Source organism: Procambarus clarkii, chromosome 48 (genome assembly GCF_040958095.1).
Source record: "Procambarus clarkii isolate CNS0578487 chromosome 48, FALCON_Pclarkii_2.0, whole genome shotgun sequence".
In the NCBI taxonomy this organism is placed as follows: domain Eukaryota; kingdom Metazoa; phylum Arthropoda; class Malacostraca; order Decapoda; family Cambaridae; genus Procambarus; species Procambarus clarkii.
The window spans coordinates 32,393,686-32,406,757 of record NC_091197.1 but is presented as its reverse complement, the minus strand read 5'-3'; the positions used below and the strand labels follow the sequence as shown (position 1 = coordinate 32,406,757).

Genomic DNA, 13,072 nt, shown 5'->3' with positions numbered 1-13,072 from the left:
GTTCTGTTCATAGAACATTAAGAGATCATTAATATTAACCACAGAATTATATTTGTTCATTAATGTGTTTAGTACTTTACAGTCTCTCATGAAACTCTGCTTTATATATCTCTTCCGTGTGTATGTGTATGTGTAATTACCTAAGTGTAGTTACAGGATGAGAGCTACGCTCGTGGTGTCCCGTCTTCCCAGCACTCTTTGTCATATAACGCTTTGAAACTACTGACAGTCTTGGCCTCCACCACCTTCTCACCTAACTTGTTCCAACCGTCTACCACTCTGTTTGCGAAAGTGAATTTTCTTATATTTTTTCGACATCTTTGTTTAGCTAGTTTAAATCTATGACCTCTTGTTCTTGAAGTTCCAGGTCTCAGGAAATCTTCCCTATCAATTTTATCAATTCCTGTTACTATTTTGTACGTAGTGATCATATCACCTCTTTTTCTTCTGTCTTCCAGTTTTGGCATATTTAATGCCTCTAACCTCTCCTGGTAGCTCTTGCCCTTCAGTTCTGGGAGCCACTTAGTAGCATGTCTTTGCACCTTTTCCAGTTTGTTGATGTGCTTCTTAAGATATGGGCACCACACAACCACTGCATATTCTAGCTTTGGCCTAACAAAAGTTGTGAACAATTTCTTCAGTATATCGCCATCCATGTATTTAAAAGCTATTCTGAAGTTAGAAAGCGTGGCATAGGCTCCTCGCACAACGTTCTTTATGTGGTCCTCGGGTGATAGTTTTCTATCTAGAACCACCCCTAGATCTCTTTCTTTATCAGAATTCTTTAAAGATTTCTCACATAATATATAGGTTGTGTGGGGTCTATGTTCTCCTATTCCACATTCCATAACATGACATTTATTAACATTAAATTCCATTTGCCAAGTGGTGCTCCATATACTTATTTTGTCCAGGTCATCTTGAAGGGCATGACAATCATCTAAGTTTCTTATCCTTCCTATTATCTTAGCATCATTAGCAAACATGTTCATATAATTCTGTATACCAACTGGTAGATCATTTATGTCAACAATAAACATCATTGGTGCAAGAACTGAACCCTGTGGTACTCCACTTGTGACATTTCTCCAGTCCGATACATTGCCTCTGATTACTGCCCTCATTTTTCTATCAGTCAGAAAATTTTTCATCCATGTTAGAAGCTTACCTGTCACCCCTCCTATATTTTCCAGTTTCCAGAACAACCTCTTATGTGGAACTCTGTCGAAAGCCTTGTTTAGGTCCAGATAGATGCAGTCGACCCAACCTTCTTTCCTGTAATATCTCTGTGGCTTGATCATAGAAACTAAGTAAATTCGATACACAGGATCTTCCAGATCGAAAACCATACTGTCTGTCTGATATTATATCATTTCTCTCCAGGTTTTAAATAATTAAAACTAAACCTATTTAGTTTTAATTATTTTTTCCAATATTTTGACTATTACACTTGTCAATGATACCGGTCTATAATTAAGGGGGTCTTCCCTGCTTCCACTTTTGTAGATTGGAACTATGTTAGCCTTTTTCCACACATCAGCTACAACTCCTGTAAACAGGGATGCCTGAAAAATCAGCTGAAGAGGAATGCTGAGCTCAGGTGCACATTCTCTCAGAACCATGATGAAACTCCATCTGGACCAACTGCTTTGTTCTTATTTAGCTCCTTGAGCATTTTTTCCACTTTGTCTCTAGACACCTCTATGCCACCTCACCACCTCTATGTTGTTCTCTATGTTCTCTATGTTGTGGAACGTTTCGTCCAATCAAGGCCGTTGGTGTTGACAACAATATATAATGTTGATTATATAATGTTGTTGAATATGACCGAAAGGTTAAGATTAATGATTCTAACACGAATCTTCTCAATATTTCTTACGTTTTCCTTCACTGTCAGGGGTAATTGAAGAATTAACTCTCCAAAGTTCATTTTCTCATTTTTATTTATGGTCCGACGCCTAAAAGCATTTCGCAAGGGACTTCTCATATTTTCAAAGACAGGTTTTTACACGCATCATTTCATGCTTATATTAATTTTTTAGGTGAGGTGATATAACACAAATGTTTTTGGGTGAAGTGAGAAAAGACAAAACACGAAACAATGGGTATATTGCATATTTGCTGCTTCTATATTGTTATATTGCTCTTGCTGCTTCTATGTTGGTTCAGGGTCTTGATGTGGGTAGAATATAGTTATGTGTTAATTGGCTGTTGATTGCTGATATTGACTTTTTGATGTGAAGGGCCTCACTGATGTCGAATCTCCTGCTATTGCTGTATCTATTCATGATTTCTGTGTTGCTTGTCAAAATTTCTCTGGTGATGGTCTGGTTGTAAGAAGAGATTATATGTTTCTTGATAGACCCCTGTTGTTTGTGCATTGTTAATTGCCTAGAAAGAGACGTTGTTGTCTTGCCTATATACTGAGATCTTTGGGGCTGACAGTTCCCAAGTGGGCATGTGAAGGCATAGACGACTGTTGGTTTCTTTCAAGGCATTATGTTTGGTGTCTGGAGAGTTTTTCATGAGTAGATTGGCCATTTTCTTGTTTTTGTAGTAAATTGTCAATTGTATTTTCTGATTTTTTTCTGTGGGGATAACGTTCCTATTAATCATATCTTTTAATAATACTTGGAACCTTTTTGCCCATTTGTCTTCGCCTCCACCGGGGATTGAACCCGGAACCTCAGGACTTCGAATCCGAATAGCTGTCTACTCAGCTGTCAAGCGCCCTCCAGGGAGAGGGAAGGCGGTGCTGCAGTAGTGGAAGACTGCCGGAGGCAGGACCAGTGAAGCTGACCGAGAGTCCCAAACGAGGCCCAGCCATGTCTGAACCTGAGCCAGAACAAATTGAACTTCTGCCAGCCCACAAGGAACCTGAATAGAACCCAAACCTTGGCCAGCAGACACGCAGACCAGCTGGGGAGCCCACACCAGCTACTTGTTGAGGTAGTCCAGGACTCAGAAACCAAGAAGACAAAGACTTGACTTTAAGTCAAAGTCAAAGTCAAAAGTCATTATGTAAAACATGAGGATCCAGAGTCCAAATGGGAGGACCCGATAACAGGACAATGTTGCCCCACGACAAAGTTAACTAGTCCTAGAACTTGGGACGTATTGGAGCATGCCAGGATGCATCCAGAAGGTCTAGGGAGGCAAGCAAGCCACTTACTCAACGATGAGATGGACCCAGAACAATGGGGTCATCTAAAAAAGGAGAGCAACTTCAAATCACTTGTGTTGTCCCGTCTCGAGTACTGCTCAGTACTCACTTCCCCCTTCAGAGCAGGAGAGATTGCTGAAATTGAGGGAATACAGAGAACATATACGGCATGCATAGACGCAATAAAGCACCTAAATTATTGGGATCGTCTCAAAGCTCTCCAAATGTACTCACTTGAAAGGAGACGAGAGAGATACCAAATAATATACACATGGAAAAACTGGAAGGCCAGGACCCTAATCTACACAGTAAAACAACAACCTACTGGAGTGAACGATATGGAAGAAAATGCAGAATAAAACCAGTGAAGAGCAGAGGTGCCATAGGTACAATCAGAGAACACTGTATAAACATCAGAGGTCTGTGACTGTTCAACGTCCTCCCAGCGATTATAAGAAATATTGCCGGAACAACCGTGGACATCTTCAAGAGAAAACTAGACTGTTTTCTAAAAGACGTTCCGGACCAACCGGGCTGTGGTGGGTATGTGGGCCTGTGGGCCGCTCCAAGCAACAGCCTGGTGGACCAAACGCTCACAAGTCAAGCCTGACCTCGGGCCGGGCTTGGGGAGTAGAAGAACTCCCAGAACCCCATCAACCAGGTATCAACCAGGTAAGGAAGCTACCAGTTCAATCCGGACAGAGCAAGGAAGAACTGGAGACCTGGAGAACCCAATTTGTCTCCAGAAAAAGGTGGAACCAATCAAAGGGAAGTGGGTGATATAATCACCCCAGAACACCCACTCCAAGATGACCCAATGAAGACAAGAGGAGGAGGTCCACTTGGAAAACTCAATCACCCAAAAAAGGAGGGACTATCCAATATCACTGCAGGCTGCACAAAGTGATCTGAAAAACTTAAGAAATGTGGGACCAGGCACTAGAAAAACTGAGCGAGACGCCCCACGTACTCTGAGAGTTAATCTGAAAGCATCTTCAGAAGGCTCAAGAAGTGCATGACACTGTGGGAAAATCTAACTCAGACTAATACTAATAAATTTCAATAATATCGAAGGACCACCCTTTAGAAAAAAAGGGAAATAATATAAGGAAATAAATTGAAATTAAATTAGAGAATCAGTGCCTATGGGTCTCTTGATTATTTACTCATGAAAATATTAAAGCAATAAATGAACTATAGAATAAAATGAAATATTGAGCAGACTCACACCACAAACTTTGGGGGGTTGATTAGTACAGAGAAACTAATGTGTTTCTAGCACAAATAATGAGATGTTAATGCATACCCATAATAAACTAATAAGATACTAATGCGCATCAATAATAATCTAATGAGATACTAATGCGTATCAATAATAAATCACATGGTAAAGAATTTATATGGAATATTAGATCTTATATTGAAGATCATCAAATAAATGATAATTAATGTTCTACTACACTACAAGAACGAAATAACAGCTTAGTTGTATGATGAAATAGTAGCCTGCATCTGGCAATCATCACTGAAACTTCTTGCCTCAGGATATCTTAAGAGCACGTGACCGAAGCAGAGGCTTATCTCCTTTCTTGCCAATTAAACATGGGCTGAAATACGAGTACCATGTAAATACTATCTAAAAAGATAGTCTACCACACATATTTCTGAATGAAATGTGAAAGCGGCCTGAAATAAACTCGCTTGTTAATTTTTAGTTGTCATGTAGCATGACGACAAACGTCCTACCTGATATTTAGTTGTGATCACAAACAATAACAGTAAATAGGAACTTAACGTTTGCCGATACTAGTGTCTGAGAAAAGATGAAGCTGTTCCGAAACTCTGACATCTGCAGTAGGAAGGATGACGTTATTTTGAGCCGGTAAATATTGCAAGCTTTCAGACACTATCTCTAGCCGAGGACAATGGGTGCTTTTTCTCTCCTTACCCGTCTCGCTTGCACATGCGCAATAGCATGGTGTGTTGGAACAGAGGAAATAACTCCTATAATTTGCCCAACTATGCGAGATATTAAGGACAAGGCTTATCATAAGACAGCTAATATTAATTAAACTCTTGCTATGTGACAATTAATATGAAACAAAGTTCACATAGACAAAAAGGTTATAGGGGAAATTCTTTCCTCCATGAATCTCTGTGATAACAGTTTGTAACTGTATAAAATGATCTCAGCAAATCAACCATGATGTCAACCTTCCCCTATATTGCTTGATCAATGGTGAATATATAGTATTATCAGCTAATAATTCTTGTTAAAGAATGCTGAAATAAGGGAGAATTTAGCACAATACTCTTAAATGTAGATTCATATTCTTCAGTCGAGCTGGCTGGTGCAACACGCCATAGATTCTAGGAAACTTTTGACATGCATACTACGTAGTATGATATGGATTTATGTTATTACTCTACTGATTAGTGGTATTAGTAAAATAATGGTTAGTACAAGAATTGCTTCTTAAAGTACTAAATGTTGGGAATTAAGTGTTAGATGATTATGATGCCTAGTACAGGAAATACATCCTATTGTACTTGAGATTAATAATTAAATGTTGGAAATTTCCAACAGATGGTTCCCAGTTGCAACAAGTTCAAAGGTCTACTGCAATCACCATAGCTGACCACTAAGGAACAAAAACTTGAATCTGCAACATCTTAATGTCCTTCAGGAGAGTAGTTCAAACAGGCAGACATGGAGATGCGCAAAAAAGACGTCCTCTCAGAAACCTGTAACACGGAGGAAGCCTCACAGCACACAACCTAGTGGGAGTGACAAAGTCCACGCCCAGCTCACAGAGAAAACAAAGGGGTGTTTGCCATCCAGGATGACTCCAGAACTTCACAACATGGCCAAACCATGACCGAGGCCAAATCCAGGTCACACATGGGGCAGCTCTGGGGTATCCAACTGAGCACACAACCCAGACCACCGTAAAACAGAAAACCTCAAGCATAAAATAGTCACTGCCCAAAAACCCTGAACATTATCACAAGTGTCTGATAGGTGAGCAACATGCAGAGAACAAGTCCCCACATGACTCAGCATTGAAGGTGTCACCAACCTAGGCAGCATGGCAGAGGCAGAGAGGTATGAGCTTCACCTTAAGTAAAATAACAACGTACTGGAGTGAACGATATGGAAGAAAATGTAAACGTAAAATAACAATTGAGCTTCACCCTTGAGTAAAATAACAATGTACTGGAGTGAACGATATGGAAGAAAATGTAGAATAGAACCAGTGAAGAGCAGAGGTGCCATAGGCACAATCAGAGAACACTGTATAAACATCAGAGGTCTGCGGTTGTTCAACGTCCTCCCAGCAAGCATAAGAAATATTGCCGGAACAACCGTGGACATTTTCAAGAGGAAACTAGATTTATTCCTCCAAGGAGTGCCGGACCAACCGGGCTGTGGTGGGTATGTGGGCCTGCGGGCCGCTCCAAGCAACAGCCTGGTGGACCAAACTCTCACAAGTCAAGCCTGGCCTCGGGCCGGGCTTGGGGAGTAGAAGAACTCCCAGAACCCCATCAACCAGGTATCAACCAGGTACCTTGTGGCACAGACAATGCACAACCCTAGAACTAGCTCAGGTCGAGTGCGGGCTTAGCGGGAATATCCAGTGGACCACAGAACCTGCAGAGGTTTTCCAAGGTCTGCAGGGAATGGCCCTGCAGGAATCCCAGGCACTGGGATTGATATGCTGGAATGCCGATTAGGAAACAGGCCCTCCTGTTTTTGTTTTGTTTTTCCTCCTCCAAAGAAGGGAAGTCTTCTTTTGGAATGAAAGAAGAAGGGTAGAGTCTGATAGACCCAATAATGGGTATACGTAGACCAACTCAGCTCACCTGAGGCTGAGAAGGCCAATCTCAGCTCGGTTGGGTCGCGCAACCCTCAGTGCACCCTGCCAACCAAAACTTGTTTACGACCCCAGGGAAGACAGAAAGCCAAAGAACAAATGGACTTACCCAGGGAGAAGACTACTACAGTGAGGAAGCTATCTAAAGGAGCAAACCCCGAACACTGCAGGGAAGAAGTTCTTGGAAGTGCAAAGGCAGCAGGAAACCATGTGCATATGCAGCCCCAAGCATCCTAAATGCCTAGGTTGCGCAGCAACCAGAAAGGCAAGGACCACCACTTAGCTGATGCAGAACATGGGAGCCAGAGCAAAAGAGAGGGCACCACACACTGTCTACTAGTATGAGCAAGAACTAAGGGTGGGGTAGCCTGCTGATCTGGTCTGCCTCCCTCCTTTCCCGAAATAAGGGGCAGAGGGGGGGGGGGCAAATGATCTTGCATTAGTTTCATAACTTTTTGATTGTTTACATTGTTGGAGGAGTTCTTTTGGGAAGTTTGAGGCATCGATATTTCCTTACAACCAGCAGTGGTCTGTTTTGTCTCAATAATGCCTAAAAGGACTCTGACTGATGGTACTTAGTAGTTTAGCACTGTATCAGCATAGTAGCTTCAGGAAGCCATAAAGTGCTCCCCTCAGAAATTACCAACTATAACATCTGTGTTCCTACTCTCTTATGTGAGATGGAAAAGCATCATAATCTATTTTTCCGTAGGGTGGCAGAATTGGAGAGTAGTGTTAGGGAAATGCGACGGCAGCAGGAGGAACTTCAGACATGTCTTAGAGAAGAGACACAACGAAAGGAAGAATTAGAGCAGCAGATTATCATAGACCAACGGCGTATTAGGGATTTTCAGATTCATATGAAGGTAAGAAAAGTTTACACTAAACAATTTTTTAATTTTTATTACATAATACTGTCTCCACTCGATCATCCGGACTATATGGGAAGGACCCCCAGCCGGATTATCACATTTTTCGGATAATGGTACTTTTTCACCTACGAGTCCAAAAGTGACCATTTCCAACTATTTTTATACTACAAACAACATAATTTGAATTGCCTTGCCACATACAATTATTAAATATTCAACTAGAAACCTCAACTTACCTTGTTGGTGTTCGTCTTCTTGATTGATGCCACACATCTTGAAGTTAAAAATTCTTAACAATTTACGTAACCTATACTAACACAACACTAAAATTAACACTTAAAATTACTGTACAGTTCATTAAGCTAAGTTAGTTTTGACTGCCAGCTGCTGAAGCCTCACTGGTTGAGGGCATTTGGGTTGCCTGTGAGGCCTCACTTGTTGAAGCGCTTGCATGCCCTCACTTGTTGAAGGCGCTTGGCTTGCCTGTGACGCCTCACTTGTTAAAGGCGCTTGCTTGCGCCTCACTTGTTGAAAGCGCTTGGCTTGCCTGTGGCGCCTCACTTGTTGAAAGCGCTTGGCTTGCCTATAATGCCTCACTTGTTGAAGGAGCTTGGCTTGCCTGTGGCGCCTCACTTGTTGAAGGCGCTTGGCTGCCTGTGACGCCTCACTGTTTGAACAACACGTAACTTGTCTTTAATTGCTAGGACAATCTTCTTCCTCTTAACACTTCCAGAACGATTGATGCTGCTACCAGACATATTCTTGGCCAAAAATGTTCAAAATTACTATGAAAATTAAGAAAGTTATTTAAAAAAATATTTCACTAATGGCGCAACACTGTGAGGCCGCACTGGTTGAGGCGTATAACTGTGACTTGTCTTTAATTGTTAGGACAACTTTCTTCCTCTTAACACCTCCAGAACGATTGATGCTGCTACCAGAAATAGTCTTGGCCAAAAATGTTCAAAGTTACTATGAAAATAAAAAAGTTATTTAAAAAAATATTTCACTAATGGCGCAGCACTGTGTATAACACGAGGGACGGACGCACATGGGTTGACCAGTGTTGGACAGGTCCACTTGGGGCAGCCATAGCGTTACGTAGGCCGCCAGGAGGAAAAAAATTCACAATATTTTTGAAGGAAACTTCAGCCTGTGCACAATGCTTTTAGGAAACTTATTTATTTGTTATTACATAATTACTAGTAGTTATTTTATTTGTTTTTGGCTATGATTAATTGTTCTAAAATTAATGGTAATTCCTGTACCCAGGTAGTCCCTCCTGACGCACCCCTCCCACCCTCCCAACACCACCCACCCACCCCATCCCCACCTACACCATGCGCCTCGAGTCTCGGGCAGACGGGATTAATACCGTATGGCCTGCCTCATGTTTTCATATACGGACAAAGGCACGATTATCTGGGGGACTGACCGGATAGTGTAATTTCTGCAGAAAACCTGCTTTAATCTGGTCCCTGTGGCTATTTTGGCCGGATATTGTGATAACTTTATCCGTTCACGATTTTGGCCGTATAAGGGCGTTTTTCGGATGTTCGAATCCCGGATAATCGCGGGGTTACAGTACTAAGGTTCATCCACAAGAAAAAAAATCAGTCTAGAATGTAATGAAATGTATGTACCTTTCTGTGAGAACCCCTTGTGACTCCCTGAAGCTAGCTCCCTAAGATGACTCCCAACTGCTAGGTAACATCAGCTGTGGAGTTGTGTGTGGCCTGGTGGGGGCCAGAGTCTGAACCTGACCACTCACAAAGGTACAGAGAACAGGTGATACTGTCACCCCACTGAGAAAGCATTCAGAAAGCCAGTGAACCAATACAGACCACTGATGGGTTCAGAGATCAAAGCCCCAAAACTACCAAATGAATTCCCCTAAACACTGTAAACAAATGATCAATTTCTTAAAAAAAATAATGTGATCTTGTTAGCACTAACCCCACCCACCCACCATGGATGGGGGGGCTTGAAGCTCCAGGTCTCCTCCATCTCTCCAAACCAATTCATGAGCAGATGTGATGACACACCCACCGATGAACCTGAAAGAGAGGGAGGGAATTAGGGAGCCACTGGGGCTCATTGAGAAAGAGACGTTTCATTACATTCGATGTTGGTTTTCTGGGGAAACTCCTTGTGGCACCCTTTTTGCATCACCCTGAAGGGTAAGGTCTCCTCCTACCCATGGAGGAAAACCAGGGGCTTACCAGGGAGAAGAGACTGCAGGTAATCGAGATGAAGAAGACCGTAGGTCGTGAAAGATGACCCAAAGCAACACATGTACGATGGGGCCCAGGAACATAGCTAAATACCGAGCTGCCAAGACACTGTTAGACTACCAAAAGCCCATGCCTGTATATCAGCCCAGGACATGTTAGGAGAGCAGCATATTTATGAGGATAGCCCTTCAGGCTGACTGGAATTAATGACACTGCAGATGACCTGAGAAACACAAGGATTGGAAGAGGGAATTAAGGAAACATGATCAACCCACAAAGCATCCACCAAAGTAGAATTGGTGGCATTAAGGTAGGGCAAAGAGCCACCACCAAGTGTAGTGGCATGCACTTGGTGGTGGCTCTTTGATGCACCCCTGGTCAAACCAACCAAGCATCAATAACCAAAAAACTTCATCAGAAGCCCACCAATTCTTTCTTCACCAGAAAGGTGAAGAAAAGGAAAAGGAGGAGATGGCTGCAAATGAACATAACGCCCACCAGGGTCAAAAAGAACAAAATTTACACCTTCTTAGGTGTAGCTTCATGCTTCTTCGTGGGAGCATGAAGCTCCCCAACCCTACAGCCAGAGGGAAGCGTCAACAGGAAAACCTCCTGAGAAAAGGAATCACAGACCGAATGGGAACTGTAAAGGATCAGTAATGCTTATTGATGCTTTAATGATGCAAAACCAGGAAAACATCAATAATGCCTTGAAACAGCACCAAGATATTATCCACAAACAGTAGCAGCTCTGCTAGCGCTAAAAAATAAGAGGCGACAGTATTAAGTATAAGATGTCAGTTGAGAAACAACCAAAAAAGGAACGAAAGCACTACCCAAATGGAGACAAGAACGACAATGAAGGGAAGAGAAATGTCGAAAAGAGTGCCAAGCAACCTTGTACTGCTGCCTGGAAGATGAATGCAGGTGGGACACCATCAAATCAGCCACCTACATGCCATATAAATGGCAATAAAAATGCATCAGAAAGACCAAATATGAAGAGCTGAGAAGTTTGAACCAGTGAGGTACGTCACCAGACCGATCTTCTGAGAGGGGCTTTATCTCTGGGTTGGAGCTTAGTGACCAGTGCTCAAATGGCTTCTAGAGAGATTCTTCGGTTGTGGATGGTTGATTGGTTAGGCTAGGGTTGCATCATGTTCTGCATCCAATGGCTGATCTCCACCGCTACCTTTGTGTCACTGATTCGTGTCATCTTTGGTAGACGACATAAAAATCAGCATGAAAATTACTTATGTAAAAGACGTTGAAAAGCTACAAGCTGGTATTAATAAATTTTCAATTGGGCAGCAGGAAATATCATGATGTTAAACAATGATAAATTCCATGTACTTAGGTATGGTAAAAAACAAAATATGGGGTTCAAAACACAATCAAGTCTGCCCATAGTAGTAAAGCAACATGTAAAGGATTTGGGAATAATGATGTCTGACAACTTAATATTTAGGGAGCATAACCAAGCAAATATGGCATTGCGTAGAAAATTATAAGATGGAATACAAGAACCTTTAATTCCAGGGATCCCATCACACTGCTCATACTATTTAAAGCACTGGTGCTGTCCCGTCTTGAGTACTGCTCAGTACTCACTTTCCCCTTCAGAGAAGGAGAGATTGCTGAAATAGAGGGAGAACAGAGAACATGTACAGCACTCATAGACACGATAAAGTACCTAAATTATTGGGACCGCCTCGAAGCTCTCAAAATGTTCTCTCTAGAAGAGAGGCGAGAGAGGTTCAATTAATATATACATGGAAAAAATACTGGAGAGCCAGGTCCCAAATTTACACATTAAAATAACCACATACTGGAGTGGACGATATGGAAGGAACTGCAAAATAGTCAGTGAAAAGCAGGGGTGCCATAGGCACAATCAGAGAACACTGTAGGAACATCAAAGGTCCATGGTTGTTCAATATCCTTCCAGCTAGTATAAGAAATATTGTTGGAACAAAAGTGGAAGTCTTCCAGAAAAAAATGGACACTTTTCTGCAAGAAGTGCCAGACCAACCAGGTTGTAGTGGATAAGTGGATCTGCGGGCCGCTCCAAGCAACGCAGATCTGTTGGTCTTATCTGTTGGACCAAGCTCTCTCAACTCGAGCCTGACCCAGGGCCAGACTTTGGGAATACTGTAGTTGAAATCCCAGAACCTCATCTACGTACAATCCAGTTAAAGGTGGATTATAGGTTATAGGCTGATCCTATTTCCTTGCTCTCCTGTTCCAAGGCTCATATATCTCAGATTGTCCGCAGTGTTAAAAGTCTAGCCAGCCTGCAGTCTTTCCCAGGGACATGATGTTCATGTGTATGAACATATGAATGAACTACTCTTGCGGTAGTTTTTGCTAACCTGTCCTGGGCTGATTTTGGGGATTTTGATAGTCTAGAAGGGTTCTGGTGAGCCAGTAATTCGTTAATGATAATGGGCCTTGTCGGGCTGTGTTGCCTTAGGTTGTGTCTCTTAACCTAGAATCTCGCCTTTGCTATGACAATCTGCGGTTTCTCCTCCTCCCTAGCAAGTCCCTGTTTCTGGGGGGAAGCCCCTACGGCTCTCCGGAGCTATCCATGGCTGATATGGATACCCTAACTATTTTGCATCAGTCGATGTGGGTGGAGTTCTAGGTCTACTGGGGACCATGAACCAGAACCTGGCCCCCCCTCACAGAGGCACAAGGAGCACTGGCCCATAGAAATGCACATGTGATTTGGAGCATTCTATATCTGCCATCGACCGGCACAGGCACCCAGAAAGGTAAGCGCTACAATACAAACCCCTATTCTGGTTAACAACGAAAATCGTCATATGAGTGGACAGAACTCCCCAAAAGAAAAAACGAGCAAACACGCATGACGTCACACGAGCCTTGCCGCATGTCTGTGCAGCTCCCTCCTTCCCAGGAGTGCGA

General features: G+C 42.5%; 1 protein-coding gene across 1 annotated transcript in view; it reads left to right on the top strand.

The window, feature by feature from the left end:
- The window catches only part of cos (kinesin-like protein costa), a gene marked incomplete in the record, with an annotated part of 235,189 nt that overhangs the window by 153,530 nt on the left and 68,587 nt on the right, over positions 1-13,072 (top strand). The window contains 1 exon segment of the mRNA XM_069302674.1: positions 7,751-7,904. Coding sequence (XP_069158775.1) covers positions 7,751-7,904 — 154 coding nt within the window.